General features: G+C 34.3%; 1 protein-coding gene across 1 annotated transcript in view; it reads left to right on the top strand.

Moving 5' to 3' along the window:
* The window catches only part of FMN2 (formin 2), a 156,865-nt gene that overhangs the window by 72,439 nt on the left and 58,978 nt on the right, over positions 1–25,448 (top strand). Inside the window, exons 9-12 of the mRNA XM_026043284.1 lie at positions 15,862–15,923; positions 23,491–23,582; positions 23,742–23,871; positions 24,828–24,974. Coding sequence (XP_025899069.1) covers positions 15,862–15,923; positions 23,491–23,582; positions 23,742–23,871; positions 24,828–24,974 — 431 coding nt within the window. The remainder of the gene's footprint in view (positions 1–15,861; positions 15,924–23,490; positions 23,583–23,741; positions 23,872–24,827; positions 24,975–25,448) is intronic.

The following is a 25,448-nucleotide window of genomic DNA, read 5'->3' as shown; positions in this document are numbered from 1 at the left end:
TTCCTGTTGGTGATAGCATTGTTAAGTGGCTTCTGGTAGACCTATGGAGTTTTTTTGCTCCTTATTGTGGAATGGATTTGGTAAGACAGCCCCTATATCCTAATTAGTATTTAAATATTTTTTACGGGGTAGAAGGAGCAGCTTTAGTAAGCAGACCATATTTCTACCGGAGCCTGTAAGGGTTTTCTAGTAGTGCTTTAAAGTTGGGTAGGTTGTTTTTTTGTTGTTAATGGGATGCTTTAATAGATGCTAATTGCTAACAGGACTTTCAACTATTTTTTCCAGTCTAGGCTAGAATTATAAGAAATGTTCTCTTTAATCCCAGTGCAATTATTCTGTTATTAGTTGCCTCAGTACAAACATAAGACCTCTTCTCAGGGTTTCTCTGGTTTCACACAAGCTCTTACTGGTGCCTGCTTCTTAAATCTATGAGCTCTGTGAAATGATTTATCCAGAACTTTTGCATGCTTTTTAATTTTCACTTTACCACTAATATTCCTCATTCATCCTATCCAGTATTACACTTCTAGTGGCAATATAGTTGCAACAGTCTGCATGATACAACCAAACCTTGGTAAAGACCAAACACATTTTTTTATCCCAGTTACAACTTAGATTCTTTTTCTCAGGACAGAAGGCTTTGATTTTAACTTCAGCTTATCTTTTTTTGATTAATTTTATAAGACATCACAGATATAGCTTGTGTCAAAAATGGAGATAAGTCAAGATTTCTGTTATTACCATTAGTAATGATTTTTGTTTAAATTATATTTTCCAGTGATTAACTTCAATAAAATTTTCAGTGGCTAGCTGCTTCCTCAGTGAGGAAGAGAGAAATAAAAAAATAAACCTGCCTTCTTACTACTCTAAATGCGCCCCCTTTAAGTTTCTAGCTACTAAATGGATGGAAGGTGCCACCTGATGTTATAAAAGTCCTCCTTTTGTTTTTAAGCTATTGTTAATATTACAGGTGCAGTAACCATAGCAAGAGAGAGGCCTCTTCATGAACCAGGAGGAAGTTTTTTTGGTGGTGGTTTTTCCTTGCCTGTCSTTGATGCTTTTCCTTGATGCTAAGGAAGAATATTATAGCAAAGGACATAATAGGAAAASTAGTTATAGAAAGGCAAGCAGGTTCATCTAACAGCTGATAAAGCCCGACTTTCTTTATTAGGATTTGARATTATGTGTTTGAAAACTGTATTTGTGGCAGACCATGTGACCATTTGTGGCAGACCAAGTGAAAATGCTTGTATCATTAGCGAGCAAAAAATGTCTTTATTCTCTAATATGTGAATGAGCGAGAAACATGAGCAAATACTTGCTTCATTTCCTTATTTGCCTGTTCAGTGRAACTTTGATCCATAAAATTATTATAATTATAATAATTACCGGTTAATCACTAAATCTGATTTTTTTTATCAAATAGTGTACTATGCAAACACCTAAAATCATGTAAGATTATGGCTTTGGTCTCCCCTCTGACAGCTTTTCCAGCTAATGTCTAAATTCTTCTGAGATGCCACCAAGAAAAGATCTGTTGCTTGGTATTTTCCCCAATACTGTGCACAAGTACTTGTATATTAATATCATAACCCTTGCTGCTTCTCCTCTAGTTCTGTCCAGCTTTCTCCTACTGTCTTTATTACATTAGGCCATTATTAGTTTGCTGATTTCACCTTTTATTTTCTTATTATTATTTTACAAGCACCTATTATTAAATTATCAATAAGAGAAGCAATGGCATATGCAAAATGACTTTGCAAAACAAGTATGGGCTAGGTGGGTARCATGCTGACACTGTTTGTGTGTGCTGCCATAATATTTCTGTTGYCTGCATGCTGTGGCCATGCCCTGCTGCGTGCTGCCCAGTGGGCAAAGCAATTCCAGAGCCTCCTCCAGCCCCTGGTATTAGGAGAAGGGAGGGAAGAAGGAGAGCKAAGGCCCTGGTGACATGAAGTGGGGGCAGGTGGTGAAGATAGTATAAGCTCCTGAGCTGTGGATGAAGTAGTCCTGAATGCTACAAMTATACATATACATCAAGTTCACTTATACCTCAAGTCAAATTACTGTCCTGGGGCATTTTCTAAATGTTAGTTTGCAGTGACCGGAGGCCAGTAGCAATTGCTGAGGGAAAATATAACTTCTGGTTGCTGTTTCTTCTGAGCTTTCATAGGAAACATCACAACGTCAGTATTTCTCCACTATCACCAAAAAGGGAACTGTACATTTTATTTGACATTTATTCAAAATTTATAACTAAAAAAAAACTTTTATAGCGACAAATATTGATTTAGTATAATGCAAAATACATTTGTAAGAAATTAGGGATTTTTGAATGGGGAAAATTATATTGATTTTTTTCATAATATTTGAATCAGCAGAGACTAATTGTTGCCACATTGGATAGCTGGGGTAATTAAAGATTTTTGTTGTTGTAAAGAACATATGAATGTAATTTAATAGAGAAGTTTTGTAAGAAATGTAAGAGCTGTTACATCATTGTCTGCAGTTTCAGCCTTTTTTTTTTTTTTTTTTTTCCCCTTGGAAGTCTAATTAAAACATTGAGAGAAAAGTTTTAGGAAAGTTTTGCTCTTGCAAAATAAATCTTGCTCTTGCTATCTCTTTTGTACTATACAGTTACCGATAACATGGATGATTTAGGAAATCTAGAGTACGGAAACTGTAACAAATAGCTTGCTGTAAGCACTAGTAACATGCAGAAACTGGGAGGGAGAGATGTTTAGGAGCACCAGGTCTTCTTTTCATAGCAGGCATTTGTTTCATTGGCCATACTTAACATCATTGCTGAAATTACTGTAGAGATTTTAGCATTACAAAAATTAAGAGTAGCTTATTAATTAGCTGAAGACTCAAATGGYTGCAGTTGCAAATTTTTCTTAAGTTAAAAGATTTTGAAGCAAAAGATGCTCACAACAATTCATTTTGTGATTTGTTCATGTATTTGCTAGTTTTAAATGCTTTAACATACACTCTAAGATATATATATATATATTAAAAAAAGCCTATAGATAGGTATAGCAATGCTAATSTAATGTAAATCCAAAATAATCAAATCGAAAACTTGAAATTTAGGAAGACAAGTCCATAGTTTTTGCAYGTTCAGTGTATCATTTTTTTCCCTTATCATTTCTTATTTAAAGGATATTATTAAAAGTGCATGATGAACTTGGTCAAATGAAGATCCGTTTAACTTAGTACCTGATTTCTTGTGTGGATGTCACTTGATCACTCCATGTAGTTTTGTACATCTCTGTTTGATCTTTTTACAGCAGTGGTCTTTACAAAATACAAAGKTTTTTTTTCGAATGACTTTCATGTAGAGATTCCATTTTTTTGATGATTCTCATCAATAGTCTACCATCCAAAGTTGTTTTGCTTCTTATTTCAAATGAGRTGACTGGAGCTGCATTTTCAAGATCTTTGTACACCATATGCCTATGCTATGTTATCATGATATCTGTTTTCATTCTTTTTTTCCTTATTATTGCTGACATTGTTTTCTTTTTAAATACTGCTAATTATTGAGTTCATATTTTCAAAGAACTGTGAATAAATGTAATTTCTGGCAGAGTTGCTCATTTTATATTGATTACTATGTATGTATAGGTTGGGTTATTTTTATCTAGGATGCTTAGTTTACTTGTATTGATATCGAATATTTAGGAGAACTTTTTACAGATGTTTTCAGGCAACTTTTAAACTATCCAATTTTTATCATTTGCCAACATTATCACTATGAATGATAAATTCATCAAGCAGTATAGGAAACAGCAAAGTGCTAATTAAGATTCCATAGCTACATCCTCTGCTTTGAAAACTGACCATTTACTTTATAGTTATTTCCTTTTTTTTTTTTTTTTTTTTAAACAATTATTTTTAACCAGGGAAGACTTTTGCTCTCATTCCAAGAGACCATAATTTTTCTTTCTTAAATCATAGATAAGCATTGTAAGACCGTTTTATAAATCYAACATCACTGTGATCACTGTTATTTGTGATTTTGTTGACTCAGAGGAGTTTTAGTGAATCTGTTGCACATGAGTATCACCTACAAAATCATATTCCATCTCTCTTTTATTGCACCACTTTTTTTTCTTTTTTTTTTTTTGGTAAAGCTTTTCATCTGTACAATACATTGAAATTTTTCAGGCATGGATTCATCTCTACAATCCTCTTAAAAGTTGCATTTGTGTGTCCTAAAGCTTGTTCAATTTCAAGACAGAGCCTGAAGTGCAATACTTGGAAAGTATAGATCTGGTATGGGATCCTCTTTGATCTTTTTCTGTAGTAGTGAATCCTAAAGAAAATAAGTTTTGTTTTTTCTGAGTCTTTCCTTTTTGTGCTACAGCTATACCTAGATTATTTGTGTGCTAACTCTTTCCTGTTCAGATCTCCTATATCTAACGTGCCTGAAAATGATTTTGTTATTCACTTTGTTTTTATTTTTAGTCTTACTCATCTTGTYGTATAAAGGCTTTACAATGAACATACAAGAGTTTGTTTTTCCGATTCTTTTCTGTTTTGTTTGTTGTGGGGATTTTTTTCCATCKTTTGGATACATATTGGGACATATATGGTATGTGCAAAGATTATGAAAAGACCATATGCTTTTGATATTCTTTCTTGWTTTTTTTTTCCTCTGAATGTCTGATACAGTGTCTGTAAGCTTCCCTGCCACCCACAATCTTTTTATCCTTTTGACTGGGTTCTCATTTTTATGTAATTCCTCCTTCTGATGTTTAAATTTTGTGGTGGTGTTTTTTGAAATCTTTTTCTCTTGCCAGTAGAGATTTCATTTACGACCACTATGGTCTCTTCGAATGACTTGTACACTATTTGGAAGTAGATCAAGGATTTCTCCTCTTTTGATATTTCTGCCTACATGCTTTTGAGAAGTAGTGCTTACAATATCCTAAGTCTTAGCCTCAGAATCTTTTGTCTCAATAACACATTTAGCAGCTTAAAACCTTCAGTTATTGTGATTTTGATGTTATTTATTATCATATGTCTTCATTGTCATTATTAATAGGTTGTTTGAATGATCTGTGATAGCGTGCTGACTGTGTGGGATTTGGGGGAGTTTTTGTTTTGTTCTTGTTTTCCTGTTTTGGCATAATGTCCTTCAGTAGGGGTTGTGGAAGAACAGTTGCAATGTATTGTTTTGATATAWACTGACTTATACTTCCTTCTGTACCCATTGCTGCTCTTCTGCAGTAACCCATTATGGCTCTGCGTGCTAGCATGACACCCATTACCTTCTCTCATTGCATTAGAAATCTCCCTAAATCAATTGATTACTATGTATTTAACCACTGCAGAGAGGGTTTTTATCAAGAGTCATAGAGACATAGCACATACACAGCCTTGACTTAAGCAGAGCAGAGGAAATAAGTTATTTAGGACTTTTTTTCTTCCCCCTTGCTCATCACCTTTGCTTTATCCCTGGTTTTCCTTCCTCCACAGAATTTTCCACAGATTTTTTTTTWATCTGTGCCTCTCTAGACACCACACCTCACTATCCCTTTCTGTCCCCCATTCCCTCAGGCTTTAGCTGGGGAGGGTCACCCTACGCCAGGGCCTTCATAGCTCCCAGTCCTGAGCTCCTGGCTCYGTGGACCCCGCAGCAGAGGGCAGCCGTGGACTGCAGAGCCTGCGGGCCACCGAGCGCCCGCCACTGGGCTCCTGCTCCCCATCCCGCTGCATCTGCTGGGCCACGGGCTGTGGTGATGGTGGCACTTCCCACAGAGCTGCCCCTGGGCTCTTTGCCAGTGCCTCAGGGCCTTTGCCACCTCATGGCTTCTTGCTGCTTACCAAATTCRGCAGAGTCGCTGCCAAACATACTTCCCCACGTACTTCTCACTTGGGGAATGTGCTCTTTAAAGGTTCCAGGTATAAGGGAGGGACAGTGGTGCTGCAAGCCTTGGGGAGTGGTTTGCTGTTATATCTATGGTAGACTGAGTAAGAAGCCACATGCTTAATTTGCAGCAAGAGAGACTAGGGTTAGATRTGAGAAAATCTTCTAGTACTGTAAAAATGCTTAACTATTCCATTTGAGAGCAAGCTTTTTCTTATGCCAGAACCATAGTATCCGTGTTTCTCTACCACTTGTGTGGTTTATCACTTTATATCTACAGATGTGACATTTCCCTTGTTCTGTGATTCCATAGGAAACTTCCCTATGCAATATATATCAAATTCTATTTCTTCTGTGTGGATTTTTTTATCCATATATCTAGGGTTTTGACTTTGTTTCTGTTTCAGTCCTCATTTCCTTGAGCTATTAATACTTACTTTTTGAGTAATGCTTTAGATCATAAAAAGTAACAGACCTTAAACCACAAATATGCGTTCTTCTGCCCTTCGTTATCACAGTGTTGTGATTTGAATTAGTAAGGCTGTGTCATGTCATTTGCCTAGCCAAAAATCTTATTGTATTGCTTTCATAATTCTGACACGCTTAGAAAATGCATGAAGTATTGCAAGATCATTACTTCGTGGTTTTGATTTTTTTTTCCTCAGTAGCTCTTCAGTGCTTTAATTTCAGAATATTTGCTGAAAGGCTTTATATTAATATGATGAAATCTGCACGGTTTACTCAGTGTTCAGACTGGACAAACCAGTCTAGGAATGTAGCAATAGCATGGTACCTTTAAACYGCTCTCTGCTGTGCCAAGAGTAGAATTTTGGTTAGATTAGGAGAAGGAATCGGAAGGATAGAACTTAACTGGAGTGAGATATTAACCTCCTTTTGGAGGGAAATGACAGCTTTGCTAGTTTGTTTTAAAAAGAAAAACTAAAATATTTTGTTTTATAATTCTTGAGCAAGCATATTTATATTTGGATTTGTGGAATGCCAAGTTTGCCATGTAGCCGTATGTAGATAAATGTGATCTTCCTCTATCTATTCCCCAGATCATTATGAGAGTCCATGTAGTATTTTCTAACTAGTTCTACTAAAATAACTCTATTAATATATTATTAATTACTAATGTAATTAGGTATACTAATATAATTACTAGTAATTCTGTACTTTGACCATTACAGTTACACTCTCTAGTATACTTGTATACAGCACTATTAGTCTGTGGAACTCACTAGTATAAGGTTATTAAAATAGGAAAGGAAAAGCATTCGAGGATATATATGTCTAAAACAATTGCTAATTATTAGAACAATTAATAGTGTTTTATTGTTAGTTTAATATTGATAATGTCCTAATATCACATACATYTGGTTAGCCTGGACCGTAAGCAAGGAAAGCTTACTTCTGTCCGGAAATGACTTTGGATGTGTACAACGCTAAAAAGAACTTCCAGGAAATTATACCAAAAATTGTTAAAGGGTAACAATGTTCTGTACAGTTTGTGTAAATGGTTTAGGTTTTTTGGTGTTGGAGAAGACGGTAGCATTCTGAGAGATTAGTGAAATAATCAAAGTATCAAATATAGCTCATCTCTAGATTTTTGGAGTTAGAAAGCTATATTCAGTAGCCAGACTGAATGAATGTTTGAGTCATGTAATTCTGCCCACTAATTTCTGGCTCAAGCCATTAGTCTATATAAATGCAAGCATTTTAGCAATATAAATGAGTTTGAGTTCCGGCTGAAATTCTGACCCTTCAACCTTTTACTTTCTTTGAAGTCCTTGATAGTTTTGCCATTGGCTTCGGTGAGTCTAGGATTTCATACAACTACTTTAAGTGATGGAAAAGTCAATGTATCCCTTGAAATGTTGTTCTAAAGGTTAATTTCCCTCACTTCTAACAGTATTTTTTCCATAGGGAATTTTAAGATTAACTTGCAATCTTTTCTGATTTTGATCTGCTAAATCACAGAGCCATCTATTTCCAACCACATCTCATGCAGGTACTCATAAGCTGTAATCAGTTTGCCTCTTAATTTTCCTTTGTATAAGCTAGGTAAATTAAGTAATTTAGCAGTAATTCTTAAGACTCAGATTATTCTAATCTTTCTTTTGTTGGTCTCTGGGATAGTCCATTAGCTATACTTCTAACTCAAAAATTATCCTGATTTCTAGACTCTCCTTGACAGACAGCATATATTCAATTAGTGATTGATGATGATAATTATTAAGACTCTAATCAAGACAATTCTTTGTGTAAGTTGATCTTCTATGGAAATATTAGCTTTTCCATTAACATCACTACATGGACTTTGGTAAGAATTAATAATCGTTTTTAGTAACTTTTCAGTATTGGTAAAGATACTTAGTTGCAGTCAGCTGAGAGCTGATAAGGTTTGGTAAGGTTTCACTTAYCTGTTAAATTTTTCAGTTCTGTGAGTTAAGCCGTTTACAACTCATTTAATTTTGATACTCTAAATTCTTTTATACAATTATTATACAATTACTTTTAGTTGCTATTTGGACACACCTGTAGCGTGTATATAATATGGTAAATTCAGAGCCCACAAGCTAAGCTTTTCGGTTAGATGCTTAAAATAGCGTCTTTTCAGRGTAAGACCTTGCTTTCTTTACTTGGAGTTACTCTAGTGCAGGTAGGTAAGATGTAATTAACCCAAAATACAGATGGCTCAAATTCAAAAAGAAAATATATCATTAATAGTCTAAATTAGTTTGAGGCCTGCAGACTTGCTTGTGATATAGAAATTCTAGAATTCCTTAACCACAGTTGCACCATCTTGTGAACCAATATGCTAGAGCCACAGTGAGTCTATGGAGCTCACTGATGCAATGCCACTGAAATAGAAATGGTAAAGCATTAAAATGTATGTGCATCTAAAATAAAAGTGAAACRCTAACATATGAGAAAACCATTTCACTTTACTCACAAATACAAAACTGTAAGTTGTACATACCTGAAGACACGCTAATGCACAAATCATATCTACTGCATGTGTGCCTTGCAGCTCATCTGTCTGTGCAGTTTAAGTTTACAGTGCATGCACTGTAAATATATCCTGTCACATAAACATTCCAGAAATATGTTCCTCAGATATGTTCTGGGAGTCTTACCATAAAGAGTGGTATAGTTAATAGGCATTAAAAGTTTTCTTTAGACATCCTCTGAGCAGTTTACTTGTGGCACTATATGCTACCTTAACGAGAGTGTACAATAACCTAGTACAAGCTGATACTGAAATACCTGGCAATTAGTATTGTTTCTTTATAGCAGTAGTTTTATTTACTGTAGCAGGATTTCTTGCATGTAAAATATATTCACATGTCAATGATTAAGTTTATAGAAGGAGTTTGTTCTTGAAACAAAATATTTTTATGGGACAGAAAGTTTATGTAGAAAACAGTAAAATCATAAGCACAAAACAGTAATTTAAAAAAAATTTATAATAATTTGTTTTGTGTCATTCGCATCTGTATACACTACGATACCTCAAATAGTGTTGGGGAGTTATCATGGCAGTTCTTTCCCAGTTTATTCAAAATCTTGAATCCTTTCAGTCTTGTTCTTCAAAATTACTTCCCAAATACCAGATTCTGGCAATTTCATTTAGACTGCGGCTCTGTGCACTGTAGTTTAAAATAAGCATAATCTGGTAAATTGCCATTCTTTTCTCAACTTTCCTATATCCCACACCCATGCTTTTTTCACCTGCCAAATTCAAACAAATCTTATCTAAACAATTAAGATAAGCACTGAAGTACTCTCTATAGTCAAATCAGCAAACCTCTCAAAAACAGAACTGAAATACAATCTCTCCAAATTAAACAGTCTACAATGGCAATCATGTTTGTATTTAAACATTTTATTCTGAAAGGATTACAGCATTGGTCTCCTTTTTTTTTTTCCTGCCTAGACAAGAAGGCGACGTACTGAGTCAAACAAAATATATTTGTTCTTTAAAACTGAACTTGCACACATTTTATAAACAAACTGTATAGGTGTACAAAGTTAGACTTCACATAATCAGTAACTGCTATCCTTAACATTATATAAGCAGTTGTTTAAAATGTGTGTAATGTAACTGTTTATATTAATATAACTGGCTTTATATATAGCTATATATAGTTATGTTATGTGCATGTAAAAAAGCTCTATTGGCACAACGTTATGACTATATCTTTGTAACAACATTTATGAACAGAAATGCTAAAGACAAATGTCTAGAATTATAGAATGCTATTCATAATAGTGGAAACAATGCAGGTTGATACTAAACATCACTTTCTTCATGAAGTCTCCTATTCTGAACTGAACTGAAAATACAGATTCTTGTTCAATTCCTATTTAATTGCTTCCCAGAAACATTAATGAATGCTTGTTCTCAAAGGTATTTAAAATTTTAGTTTCTATTATAATAATCTGAAGCAAGAAGCTGAGCTTGGTCCATGACTTCTGCTTGACAATTTTTTGTGCTGTTCTGGTTTCTTACACAGGCTTTAGATCAAGGTGAATTACTGCTATAGCAAAACTGCGCACATGCATTTCTAGGCACTGTGTCTTGCTTCTGATTTCCATGCCTTATGTGCTTGTGTTTAAGATCCAATCTCCATTGTGCAATATACATTTGAAGTTTTCATCCTGAGAAAGTGAGAATATTTGCTAATAGATAAACATATCACAAAGGCACCTCAAGCAGGTACGCAGATAATAAAGTGAAAGTGTTTTTATTTAGGCTAACTCTGCCCAGTGTAGCTAGCTATCACCTATCTGCCTGTTATCAGCGGGTTTTTATGCAAGTTTTGCGTGTACACGTGTCTCAGCTAAAGATTTTTGTATTCCACTGATTTTCTCAGATTCTTTAAAAATTAGTATCAGAGGCCTTGTGTTAGCCTAAGTGTTATTTAGTTTTACTACTGTTTTCTCCATATATATATAAATGTTAAACATCTTCACAAAAATTCAGTTGGGATTTAGTCTTCAGCATTAGGAGATTCATATTTCTGTTATTTATGCTGAAAAATTGCAATAGGGTAAGACGAGTTGTCAAGTTGTTGGAAACGTCACAGAGGAAAAAACGATCTTTTACAGAAGGACCATGTTAGGTGATACAGACAACTCTGCATGGAAAAGTACAGTAGCAAATAGCAATCTTTGAAGCTGTGTCCTTCTTGTGTAACCTATGAAAAGACTTAAATGCTTTTCCTGGCATTTTGCAGATTTTTAAATCTTAACATTTAGTTGAGTTTAGTTGTGGGTTTATTTTTCATGTAGCTTAATACTACATCATGCTATAATTTTTATAACAGCAAAGACACTGTACTCTGACCTTCTTGTAAAGCTTTCTTGTCTCTTTTAAGAGCCTTGAGGAAGATAGTTCTGTTCTACTTCTGAATTAAACAATCTGTCAGTCACTTCATGATGAGATTGTGCATGTTGAGAGTTTTGTTTGTGTATTGCTTGCACTTTTAATACACAAATGATCTTGTATTCCAAAGATGTCTGTTAAGGAGGTCCTCCATTCCTCCGTCAGTTGAACAAAGAAACAACATTTTGAAAATAGTGCATAAAATCTTAAGATACAGTTACTAAAAATGCCTCCGAAGCTTGAATGACATTTAGTGCTCTAGTTCTGCCTCAAAACAGTGTACTGATTTAGTGCATGATTTTTTAAAACTTATAATTCTTATAAGCTGATTTATAAGTTGGCTGATGCCTTTTCTGTATCTTCTGTTTCTTTTTTTTGTTTGTTTGTTTTCTTTTTTTTTCAGTCTTCAACTTGATGTGATTATTCCTGGGGGATTAATGGTTTAATTAATTTATGATTGATAGGAATATATGGACCAGAGTTTTCTGTGGATGGGAATGAGGAAAGGTACCTCAACTTAGAAGTTGTAAGCTTTAAGTATCCTGTAGTTTTCTTTGATATGAGTCACATGCTGGCAGAACTCTGGAAACCTCCACATCTGGGCCCCATATGTGACTGACTGATTAAACATCTCTACTAGAGTCTCTACTGTACGAGTGGGGAGCCTTKCATTCAGAGCAGAAGAATCAGTCTGCCCTCGTGACCTATTGAAGTAACTGCTGCTGTCATTTGACATAAGGTTGAAGATTTGGGGAAAAAGGTGTTCCTGGTGGCTCTTCTGTAGAAACAGAGCAGAGGTGAAAGCTGAGAGGCAAAATTGTGCAGGAGGAAGAAAGCAATGGCCTCTTGGATACCAGTTAGTTTCTGGTGAGTCATGGAAGAGGAATATAGTTGTGGTGGAAAATAGCATGAAGATCATAGAAGCGGGAGGAGTTGTCCATCCCTTCCTCCCAGTCCTCCCTTGTCAAAGTATGGATCTGAGTATAGCAGACTATACAGACTAGTTCAGAAACCTTTCTGGAAAATCAAGATGTTTTTGCTTCAGCAAATGCTTGTCCCTGAGGCATTTAACCTGTAATCTCTTATCAGTCAAATGGCATTTGGTTCTCAGTCAGTTTGGAAAGACAGTAGTGCTTCTGTATAGCCTCAAGAAGAGGACACTCACTTCTGGATAGGGTCCTAAGACACAAAAGCATAGGAAGTTTTTTTTTAAATGCTAAAGGTGTGGATTTTATATTAATTTTAATCTTTTGCTGGGTGGGAGGGGAAAAAAGAAAAAGGGAAGGGGGGGGAAAAAAAAAAAAAAAAAAAAAAAAAAAAAAAAAAAAGACATGAGAGGAAAAAGGTTTATACTGAAAAACACCAGTCTTCTGAAATCCTTGTGTTAGGGAGTTTCTACTAGTGAGCTTTATGACATTAAAGTTGAATCCAAATGTTTCGGATAATTATTCTTAGAACRCCTAAGTTTTGATTAGCCAGATTTGTTTTACAGCATATATTTTAGAAATATAGAATTGAATTGGAAAAATTTCTATTTTGCTAAAATTTCTACATTTTTCTCCAATTACATAAACAGATATATTTTTCCAAAGATAGTAGTTACAATTTCCATATAAATTGTGGCAAAAAATAAGAATATCAATAAAGCTTAAACAAGATAAAAATTTCTTGTAACTAGGCAACAAGGTTTTATATTTGCTATAAGTCTGCTGAAACGTGTCCCTGTCTTTCATCTGAGCTTTATAGTCTCAAACTGCCCCCTTTGTAGTAGGTGGATATCATATAAACACATAAAAAAGGATATATGACAGTGATAAAGAATAATCGGATTGTTCATTTGTGAGTTTAGATCTGTGCATATTTGTTTGTGGATTTGGATAGATTTGGAAATGGTGGAAATTAATGTTTGTCTATATATTTCATTACCATTTTGCCAGTGCATATGGAATCCTTGGGTTAAATACCTAAGTCTGTTTTGTGCAGTCACACTGATGGATGCAAGCATATATATGTTTAGCTTGGCTGCATAAGAAAACATTATTGCCTTTTATCAGTTCTAATTGTCTAGATAATGAAATGTAAGTATGTAATAGTGGAGTTTTATTTCACCACCATTGTGTTCTACATTGCARTGTTGCAGCATTGCCAAGGGAGAGAAGTGACCTATGATTTTTTTTTTCAGTTATTGATTTCCCATGAAAATTTCCTACAGTAAACGTTTTAAAATCCTAGTAGGATGGTAGTGTTATTTATGAGCATGTGCATCTCTCTCTAGAAATATTTATCCTTTTTTTTTTTTTAAGATCTCAAAATGTATATATACTATCTAATTTCTTTAAGTCCTTGTCTCAGACTGATTTGTTTTAAGCAGCTCCCTGAAGTATGCGCACTCTTCTGCATACCTGTTTTGCTGAAAGTACACAAACCTGGCACCATTGTGTTTGCCAGGCATTCTCTTATCTCGTGCAAGCATTCAAACAAAAGTGTTCTATTGCTCCCTAAGTAATCCATGGGTGATCTTAACATTGAGCAAAAGTCAGAACAGGAGCTTACGCCGTATTTCTTCGTGCAGGGATAGACACTCTCAAAGTGGGGGAAGGTACTTAAGGGCATGGAGAATGCAGCCAGTAAGTCAAAATAGAGCTGAAGGGTTGCAATTTTGGTGATCATGCTTATATATAAAATATTGCATGAGATTAAAATGCTGAAAGGGAGCAGTAATACAAACTGTGTTTCATAATATAACCTGATTTTAATAACACTGTTGTTATATATGCTTTGATGTGTATGTTTGCTTAAAGAAGAGAACCAGCACTGATCTAGACCCAGTTTTTCTTTACTGGTTGTTTACTTTCAAGTTCCAAAATGTAAATTTAGCATATTTTAAGTATACTAACAGTCCTGTTTAACAAGGGATTATCAAATATGACATGCACTAGCATACCTTGCTGAAAAAGCATCCTTGTTTCTGTTATAACACTTATCTCTGAAGAACAACAGCAAAAGTTTTAAAATATGCCAAATACTTAGTAGCAGATTTTTGAATAGATCCTATCCCCTGAAATAAAACATGGTGCTCCCTAACTTGTTTAACTGCTATTTTCTTTCAGATTCTCTTGCTCTGGACTAAAGGAAAAATGGAAAAATTATTATTACTGTTATTTCAGGAAATTCTGTTACTTCCAAATTATTTTTGATTTCACTCCTGAATTTAGTTTTCACCCTGCTTATAGTGTATCCTGCTTAGTTTAATCAGGATCAACACTTCATTGTTTATAATGTTCTTATGCAGTAACTAAAACTATGCCTCAGGCCTGGGAAGAAGAAATGTGATGAGTCCCAGACTCAGAGTGGTATCTCTGAATGCTTTAAAGCAATCAGAAACAAATGAGCTTGAATTATATTGTCTGTAATCTTTAGGTGTATACACAGAATTTCTCTGTGACAGTTAAGGACATGGATTTATAAGGAGATAAAGAAACTGAACACTGGGTTTCCATGAATTATCAACATTGCAGTTTCTAGATTAATCTTGTCTAGGGGCTTATTCTAGTTACCACATGTACAAGCTCAAGTATACCCCAACACAATGCAATTTAATGAAGGGTAAGATGGGAAAAACTGGTAAAGCGCGGTCAAAACAGTCAGAACTAGCACATATTTCCTAAAGAACTCTAGAACTCTAAATTTTCTTCAAGACTCAAAATCTGGATGAGCAAAACCAGATTTGTCCAACCATTAAAGGTTATTATCCATATGCTTGTAAATATATATATAAAAGAAAGACTGAAAACTACACTAATATGTTAAAAAAAATTAAAATAATTTTATATTACATGAGAATATTTTTCATCAGTCTGCATAAACATTTCTGTGTTTCATATAGCGTTCCTATTAGTGTGGAGGCAAATTGTGTTCCTAACACTTATTTCCCTTACCCCACCCTTCCTCACCTCCTTTTTTTTTTATTTTTTTTTTTAATTTTTTTTTTATTCCTCAAGGTTAGCTAGGTGTGAATTACCCTCTCTGTGCTGTAGAACCAGATTTTGACACTGAAAAAAATACAGTATGTGTGTGGCACCAGAATTCGTTGGGAACAGGAAAGGCATATTTTCTATCTGTACTAAACCTGTCGGCTTAGTGCATAGAAGACTTGACCCTTGTCAGATGTCTTGAAGTTAACTGGCTGACTTATGGATTAATCAGTTTAAGACTGAAGCCAACCAGTGACAGGAATGAGCTTTGTTATGTGTGTGTGGCTGCGGTGCAGATTTACAAATTTTTATAATACTTTCAGTCAGACCGTGAAAGTCTAATGTAAAGCTTATCTCTGATCTCTGGTTTTGGCCGTGCTCGTGGGATCATTTATGCATATTTGGGGGAGGGAGGTGAATTCTTTAGCACTTGACACCTGGCTCCACGAGGTTTCTAGCCATAATGTTAGGAACGGCTCTCTTCAAGGCATTAATAAAGTGAAAACCCTTAAGCCGCATGACCAATAGGTCATAAAAACTGTTGCTGGGTATTGTGTTTCTTTCGCAGCTGGATTATCATCTTGACAACTATGTCTTTTTTACTTTTGTCTTTTTCATAGCTGTTGTGAACTTGGACAACTCTGTGGTTGACCTAGAGACCCTTCAAGCCCTCTATGAGAATGTGAGTAATCAGAAGAAGTTGTCTACCTAATATAGGAATACTGTATCTCCATGTGAAGGTATTTTGCTTTGCATCAGTAACAGTAAAAAAAAAAAAAATGAAGATTATGCCCTATTCTGAAGTGCTTAATTTTGTCTAAAGCAGTGAAAATAGTAATAAGGAACTGAATTGTGTTAGTTGCCATTGTGCATTTTTTTAATCGTGTTTTATTTTAAAAGATTCAGAATCTGTATGAAAAGTGCATACGTTTTAAGCAACCTAGTCAAGTTCTAAATGAATAGAGATTAGTTGTGCTCACAGTCTCTCTTCTTTTTCTGCCTTTTGTTTCTGGATGCAGCAGTCTTTGCAAGATCTAATGCATACTGATCATTTAGGACCATTGACATCCCATGGTAGCCTCACTAATATAACATTAGAGAGCATTAGTTTTAATAACAGTAATCATTCCATTTGAGGAAGTGGAGCTTTGAATTGCTACCATTTCAGGCTTACTCTAGGTTAATCTAATAATTWAAAAAAAAAAAAAAAAAGCAAACTATAGGGGCTTCATAAAGCTCAGGTACATCTGAGAACATCCTAAGATTATTAGGTATTCATAATCAAGAATCCTAAGGTATATACTAGGGCACATTCCAAAACTCCACAAAGTTAATCACTTAAACTCGAAAAATGTATATGTCAGAAGGGTGTCAAAAAGAGCATGTTTCAGGCCCCATCTGAGACCATTTGGCATCATTCTCCCTAAGCACATTGCTTCTTCAGGAGCAAGACATCTCCAAGGAGAGTGAAAAGACTTTCTGTTGGCCCTTCAAAGAATCTGAAAGTCTTAAAGCTGTGAGGAGGAGAATAGCATTGAAGGCCCGTGCATGCGTTTTTTTTTGTTTTTTCTTTTTCTTTTCTTCTATTTCCCTCATGTTATCATTTGAATAATATATTCATCATTTTTATACCTTTCACATCTATGGTTTTTGGACACTATCTTTTTATGGCCAATTACAGAATGATYTATTGGTTTATGAAATTTCTCATAAATAATTCAGTTTGGGGCATAAAGAGATTGTAAGAATGAGTTGTCTTTACAGAAAATACCAAAAAGGTATTTTAACTATCTCATAAGTATTAGGAAGCACTACTACTTCTTGACAAAACTTACTGGACACTACTCAGGAAGATAATGGCCAGTCAGCAAGCTGATCCTGAAATCTTTGCTTTAAAGGTTTTCCATCCTTATGTCATAGAATTGCTGTATGGACCTGTATGATTTTTTCCCCTTAATTTTTCCCTGCTCCTTTCATAGCAGAACTATATTCCATTCCACAAATGTGGAATACAAAACACTTAAGTCGTTTTATATATTGCATGTGCAAGTGTATGAGAGATTTTGTCCTGAAAAGTTCAGTGTGGATACTGTCCTTATGATCACTTTTTGCGGATTAAATTTTTCAYGTTACATTTGTGCTAATAGGAAACTTTTCAAATAGATTCTCCATTTTGCCTRTGCTGTACTTCTAAATGATAGTGTAATGCATTACTTTGAAATTCACTGGAATAATAGAATACTATTATTTCTTTTATTCCTTAAATACAGAAAACRTCTAGGAAATATTTTCCTGATTGAGAAAATATTGTATGTTAATCTCRGGCAATGCTAGAAATATTTGGATGGTTTCTTGGTTTGGAATGTAAGACATATCAGCACAACTTTATTACTGTATTAACTTAGGCACAAGAAAGTAAAAACAAAGAGCAACATCTTTCTTTTTGGGAGAGCATCTTTAGGGTACCTGGATTTTATTTTAATCTTAGTTCATTTGTTTTGTAAAGGGATGATTTGAAAGAAACCATTACCTCCCTCCACTCCACCCTTTTTATTTTTATTTTTGTTTTCTTCCTTTCAAGCTATTCTCTTATTGTCCTTTCTTTTGGGTGGGCTGGCATTTGGTCAGTATGCATCAGACCTTGCACTCCAGGCTTTTGGCATCTCTTGGATGCTTCACAATGCTGTTCAATTTGGTGAAAAAAAAAATAGTAGTGGGTGGTACCAGAGGGATTTGGTGGTACCAGTTTGACACCTCCCTTATTTCTCAACCTCATTCTGCATTGTTTAATGTAAATAACTACTGACACACTCTCTTACTTTCTAGCCATTAACTCAATTTTTAATTCTTAGCRTTTATAAGTTGGGTCTTGTTGTTGTTGTTTTAGATATTTAAATATCCCTGCTGCTCAGCCTTTCTATTTGATCTCTATGGAACATATGGGAGCATTTGTTTTACAGTCCTCTGTCAAAATGTAATCTTTTTTTCCTGATTGCATATGTCTGGCATGGTTCTTTGCCTTCTTAAATGTGAATGAAATTTGGGCAGTCTCCAAGCCTAAACACACCATAATTTCAAAAGCCACAATCCCATGGGCTCAATTCCTGTTTACTGAGGAATTAAAGTCTTGTTAAACCACATAGTTATTGTATACATCTTCGTGACTTTTTATAAATGAAGAGACCCCCACTCCACCAAAGACCAAAGTTCTTAATAGTTYAGTAATATTAACTGATATTAACTCATTAGTAAGGGAGACTTGGATACTGCAGCMTTATCTTCTACTAATACTACTATTATCTACTATAGTTTTTGCATATGATTCTATAGTTTTCCTCACAAAACGATTTAAATGTGCATTGACAATCTAACAGTATTTTACCTTTCAGGAGCTTTATTTCATTTTACCAGTTTAGCATAGCAGTAATTTTTAAATTTTCATTCGTTCTAACTTCTGTACGGACTCTGTGGATGAAAGAACCATTTATATTTGTTATACTATACGATATTTAAAAGTATTTTATCCTATGCATTTTAGAATTTTTGATTTTTGTTTATTTTGCTACAATGTGAAAGTTGTCCCTACAAATTTTTTAAGATCTGTCACATAGCAGCACTAAAGAGAAAAAAAGGTAGATAACATTTAATAGAGTTTTATAATTTCATGATATGTTATTAGRCCTTGTGTGTTTGCAGGCAAGCAAGCATTTATATGAGGAAAATGAGTAGCCTCTGTTCTATCACTGTCTTTAAGTGATTTTGGTCGATATTTTCAAGAAAACCCAAATCCTATCTTAGAACAGAAGGTACCTACAGGTCTGAAGAGCACGTCTTCCTTATGTCAGTAAGATTCAAACCTTACCCTAAATTATTTCCAAAGGTTTTAAATTTGTCAATTTTTACAAAAAGAAAAAAGACTGTTTTTCCTCAAAAGCTGTTGATTGCACCTTCTGACTTCTTGTACGTGACCCAACTTGTAAGGAATATTGTAGTTACGATTAGCCTAGGCATCTCTGCATATCCCTGTTGTTTCAGTTATTTTTGAAAATATTTTTTAGAACTTTAAAGTCACTTTGCTTTTGAAATGCTACATTAATTTCCATAATCACGCATGTGCACTCACACATGTGCATGCATGTGCTCACACACACAWGACACACGCAAAGCCCAGTAATTGCTTCATGTTCAGAGTTAAGGCGCTGTATTGCGGGAAAACCAGGAAGTGTAAAAATTGCAAAATGAAAGAATCAACACTACCCTAAACTTAGTACTACCTATGCTCATAAGTATACTCCATTAATCTAATGCAAAGTATTTTTGAAGCACTTCTATCTGTGTTTTGACTGTTTTAGATGTGCTTACTATAAGTCATGCATATTATACTCTTTTGTTCTATTTGTGATCTTATATAATAGATGMAATTCAAGATAAAGAAATAGCACTGGCTTTCAGAGAGGTGCTAAGTATAATTAGATAAATGAATTTTTTGAGAAGTAATTATTGCTTGTGTTCTCAGTACAAAATGGAAAGTGATAGAAAGACTTGTATTTATTCATTCAATTCATTTAACTCATCTGCTAAAYAGGGAATAGATGAACACTAATCAGACAAAATCAAGCTAGCAGGAATAAATTTGAGCAACGATCTCAAGTAATACTTGTGAGAGGTCTCTTGTTGCTTCTCCTCTATCGTAGTTGAAAATACACATCAGAATTCTGGATAGCAGAGGTAAATTTATGGATTGAAATACAATTTGGGTTCTGAACATTAAACAGGCATCATATACTTGGTCCTCTTACATGATGAATACCGTAAACTGTAACTCTTGAATTTTCCTCAAGGAAAAAAAGCCTCCCATGAGTGGCTCATACTTAGCCTTTGTTCTTCTGCTATTTATTATTTTCTTCACATATACAATCTTAGAATAAGGAACAGTGAATCTGCCTAACCTTTGTCCCTGGAATTCAATAGAGAAATATTAAACATGAACAGTGTATCATCTATGTGTGTAATAGATTGCTCTGATAAGCACTCAATTACTTCACTATGTGTGGAAGGCCAGAAGAGGAAATAGTCTGATTTAATATTTCTAAAGAACCGGCAAATAACTGTTGAGCTGTATGCTCCTTTGCCAAAACATTTCTCTCTAACTATTTTGAAATATTTCTAAATACTATCCTTTCTGGGAGAAAAAAAAAAAAAAAAAAAAAAAAAAGGATACTTTAAGAGTTAGTCACACTACCTCTTTTGATACCTTTCAGACTTCTAAAATTGGTAGTTCGCATCCAAGAGTTTCACATGGGAGCTTTCACTGCTCTGAAAAGAAAAAATTATATATTTTTTTTTTCTTTTTCCTTTTTCCTTTTTAAACTCTCTTTTGGGTGAGACTATTTTAGATGCTGAGAACTCCTTCATTTGCACCTGTCTTCTAACATAAAATCCAAAAGGTTTTAAGCCTTTTTTCCTAACAGAACCCACAAGCACTTATAAACRAGAAGCTTCTGAGGTCAGTTGGGAACTTAGAAACCCTGAAAAAAAAAMCAAATTACTATTTTGTTCATTGTATGACAATGTAGATATTTTGCATTTTAATTGTGTTTCTGTCAACCTAATTTCTAGAAAAATTGCAGCTCAATTAGTTACTAGCACTTATCTTCAGTCAATCAGATGGGATGAGTAACAGCCATTATGGCTTTGCCAAGAACAAATTGTGCCAAACCAATCTCATTTCATAATATATCAGAATTAGAGGCTTTGAAAGGAGTAATAACAACAAAAAGGCTGAAGATGCCATGTATCTTGACATTAGAAAGTCCTTTGACGCTGTTTCACACAATGTTCTCATAAAAAAAAAAACACACTAGGGAAGATAAACTAAATAGCTCTATGAAAAGCTACTTAAGAAAAGCGTGCACTGTCAATCATACAGGTCTGCAAATATATGAAAGGTTACATAGTGACTGTGGCTCCTCGCTTTCTACTTGGAGTTTGGAACTAGACAATGTTTTATTTAAAAATGTACTAWATACATATGTAGTATATTAAAAATGCTTCCATTCCACTAGACACCATTAAGTAGGATGGGAGGAATTCCCTATTTTTGAGTTGTAGCCTAAGAAAGGTGTGGACCCTTGAAAGAAGGGAGAGAGGGCAACGCTGTGTTTGAGCAGAGAAAGCCAGGGTTACTAAAGAGAAGTGAATAAAGTGGAATTGTCCATAAAAAAGCAGAGACATTTGCCTGAGAACATAGATTGCCTCAAAAAAAAAAAAGCAATTACACTGGACAAGAAGTGAATTGTAGCATACGAGATTTTCATAGACTATTAGGAAAAAAGTCAAATGCTGAGGATAGCGAAGGACTGCAGTAGACTGCTGGAGAGCTTGTGGGTTCCACAGACAGAAGCTTAGAACAGAGTAGAGTTCTGATTTTGTTTGAGCAAGGGGACAGACTGGGTGATACTGTAACAAATTTATGATGTTTGAGTTGACCTCAGGAGTTAAAATTATTGTCCTTATAATTGGTATTTTTTAAATGCAACATCTTGTGATCAATGWATCTTTTTAGGAGAATCCACTCATTTATATTATCTTTAAAACTTATTTTATATGACTGTAATAGCTAATAATGCCGTTCTTTACATTTGATTTTAATCAGAGGAGTCCATACTCAAAGAGTATCTTGGGATTTTAATACAAAAAGTATTAAATATGTTTTTGGATCTTTCCATGAAAATAATGGCTTATTTTAAATAAATGGTAATTAAGTATTTAGTAGAAATTTAGTAAAAGACTAAAAGACTTTAAGTAGCATAAGCAATAAAAATAATTCGATTGAATTCATAAAAAAGCCAGTCTAATACACAGTCAAATGTATTTTTTTTTCCCATTAGGCATGCTTTTCTTTGTTTTTCTTTTGTTTCTTTGATTCTTCAAGGTTTTTTGAAATTTGACATATCTAGTAATTTTTTTTTCTCTCCACGATTAACAGAATAGTAAACTTAACATAGTTAAGGGAGACTGGCTTTCTTGTAAGTGTATCTTACAGGAAGAGTTTATTCCAAACTCACTGATCTCAGTCATTGGAAATATTAAAAACCCAATAAAATGGTTGGACGGATGGATACATGGTCCTAGGTGACCGACCTGTTCTGGGTGACCCAGCTTTGAGTTGCATGGTTGACTAGAAGATTACAGTTTTGACCATTTTGTGATTCTGACACAGATATAACTGACATATCCTATTGTCAGGAGCAAGGTTTATTGCTGAAAAATGAAGAATGCAATTGTTTATAATATTTTCTATCTATCAGAGTATTTTATAGCCAAGATCAGACTATTTTAGAGGTAGAGACCCTGGAAGACTATCCACAACAACATTGAGTAAAAATGGAGGGAGCCTACAGTCATTTCCAGACTTTTTGAAATGATCAAAAAAGTTCTGAAGCAGTTTTGCTAAAGAGGGGAAAAAAGCACAAACAAACAACAAAGTGAAAAAAAATACACAGCAAGAAGGAGAAATCTCTATTCCATTTTCATTCCTTTCCATGCCATCTATTTTCCTGTATTATAATTGTATCATAGAGTACAGAAGCAAGGCTGTTTCTCCTGATTGGAATATTGAAGAAAAGACTACACAATTTACCATGGGGTTCTCCAAAATACTAAGCAATTTATGTCATTGCTTTGACTTATTAAGATAAAAGCGAAAATCACTTTACTCCAGAGAAGTCGTATGCAATAATTCTTATGAATTATAGTGTGTATGGTAGTTCTTCAAAAATCAGCTTACTTTTTCTAAATACCAAATAAAATCTAAATTTCAGTGTTAAAAATCCATTTTGATTTAKTTAAAAAAGCACATAACTTAAATATATATTTAAGGATCAGATTGCATTTGAATGTAACCCAACAGATTTGGAAAGAGAAATATAAGAAAGAAGGCAGCTCTTTCATCTGGGCTATAAACAGCCAAGGAAAAGGGAGTAGGATGAATATTGTCTCAATGCATGGTTCAATGAATAAACCTTTTACAGATTACTATTAATAATATTATTTGGAAGATGTTCTGTTTCCCATCAGATGTATTTATTCTTAAAATCACTTCATGAGCTAAGTAGTTTCACCATAAGCAGATGCTTATGGAAAATAAAATTCTATAAATTTTGTTTGTTACAAAGGCATTTTTATCCCTGATGTTTAGCTAGGTTTTGAATTAACACTTTTTAATTACTTTGTTTTCTTTATTCCAGAGAGCACAATCAGATGAATTGGAAAAAATAGAAAAGCATAGCAAAGCATCGAAGGAAAAAGAAAATGCCAAGTCTCTGGATAAGCCTGAACAGTAAGAACATATTTATAAAAGAACACTTTTACTCCCTTCAGAAACCTTTCCATATTACAGTAAACTAACTAGAGGCGTTATAAGGGTGGAGGGTAAGGAGGGAGAAAGTATATGCTTACTGAGAGCAAACTAAATCGTTTTCTTTAAATACTTCTGCAGGTTCCTCTATGAACTCTCGCTAATTCCCAACTTTTCAGAACGTGTATTTTGCATCCTGTTCCAATCAACTTTTTCAGAAAGCGTTTCTTCAATTCGTCGCAAACTTGAATTGTTGCAGAAACTGTGTGAGGTAGGTTGTGCTCTAAATAAAGGTAGAGCTAAATTTCTGACATTWAATCTTGTTAAATTGTACTCATATTTCAAAAGTTTCTCTTTATTTGCTTTAAGTACTCATTAAATCTGAAAGATAGCAGTCCTGCAGAATGGAACATTTTATGATTGTACTTCAACATCAAAGCAAATTTAAGATTGACTTTTGGTACTGAACTATAACATCATGTTTTTGTAGTCAGTGTATATCAGTCTCTGGAAAATCTTGTCCTTTTGGCAAAGTAAAATCTTCTTTCTTCTTAGTCWCCATGTGACTTATTTCCAAATTAATGCTCTTTTGCTTCCCTCTGTCTTTGTCTGGATTCTTAAAGAGTCTGGTTTGGTAACTGCAATAACTAAAATGAGTTAGACAGCAATGCTGTCCCTAGCTGATATAGTTTCTAGTTCAGTTGGTCCCATGCAAAATGTATGTGACTCTTAAAGGCAAATTTCATTAAATAGACCTCAATTGTGAAATTACTTAAGTATTTTGCTTAATTGTTCTACCATTTAAATCATTTAAAWTTTGATTAAATTTTTTACTTGATTCATGTGAGTTTCTGAGGAATGCAAAGTAGAAGCTGTTCCTAAATTAAGTAGATCATTCAAAGTATCAGCATCAGTTAGGTAACAACTATCTTCTTTTTCCTCATCTCTCTTAATACCAAGTAATTTTGTGTGAGTAGAGATTCACACTTTTGTATCATTTTTCATAAATATATTTTTTGGGGATAATGTCTTCCATTCACAACAAATCACATATGGACATTCCTGTATCTATATGTGTTAAAAAAATATTTCCTTATATTTCAATATAAAAATTATTTTTCTATTATCTAAATTCGGTATCACCCATCTGACTGAACAAATATAGTCAGTAACRTAGTTGATAGTAAATATTACTGAGAGCTTGAACAAAGCATTTCTCTTTTCTAGACACTGAAAAATGGGTCAGGAGTTATGCAGGTCCTGGGTTTGGTTCTTGCCTTTGGAAATTATATGAATGGTGGAAACAGGACACGAGGACAGGCAGATGGATTTGGACTAGATATCCTGCCAAAACTGAAAGATGTCAAGAGCAGTGTAAGTTGAATTTAAAGTTACTGWAAAGCTTGGAATGTTTAATTCTTTCAGAAAATTACTTTGTCTCTATTTTTAAAATATGGTGTAAAAGTTAAGGTTTTATAAAGSTGCTGTCTCTGTTCATAAATGTAAAAACATAAATATCCTCAACTATGTCTTACTTCTTGCTTTGACATTTGGCATATTGAATAGTTCTAAATTTTAATTCTTTCAAAGGCAGTGCTATCATCCTTATATATAAGGGGTTTATTTCCGAAAGAGTTTTAAAAGAAAAGTTAACAGTATGATTCAATGCTGGCTTAAAATACTTGAGAGAATCACAGAATCACAGATTCACAGAATCACAGAATATTTAAGGTTGGAAGGGACCTCTACAGATCATCTAGTCCAACCTTCCTGCTCAAGCAGGCACACCTACCGCATGTGGCACAGGGCGGCATCCAGGTGGGTTTTGAAGACCTCCAGAGTAGGAGA

The sequence above is a fragment of the Nothoprocta perdicaria genome, unplaced genomic scaffold (genome assembly GCF_003342845.1).
Source record: "Nothoprocta perdicaria isolate Ctin4 unplaced genomic scaffold, notPer1 scaffold_328, whole genome shotgun sequence".
In the NCBI taxonomy this organism is placed as follows: Eukaryota; Metazoa; Chordata; class Aves; order Tinamiformes; family Tinamidae; genus Nothoprocta; species Nothoprocta perdicaria.
The sequence above is the reverse complement of the archived record's forward strand: the minus strand, read 5'-3'. Positions and strand labels throughout refer to the sequence as shown.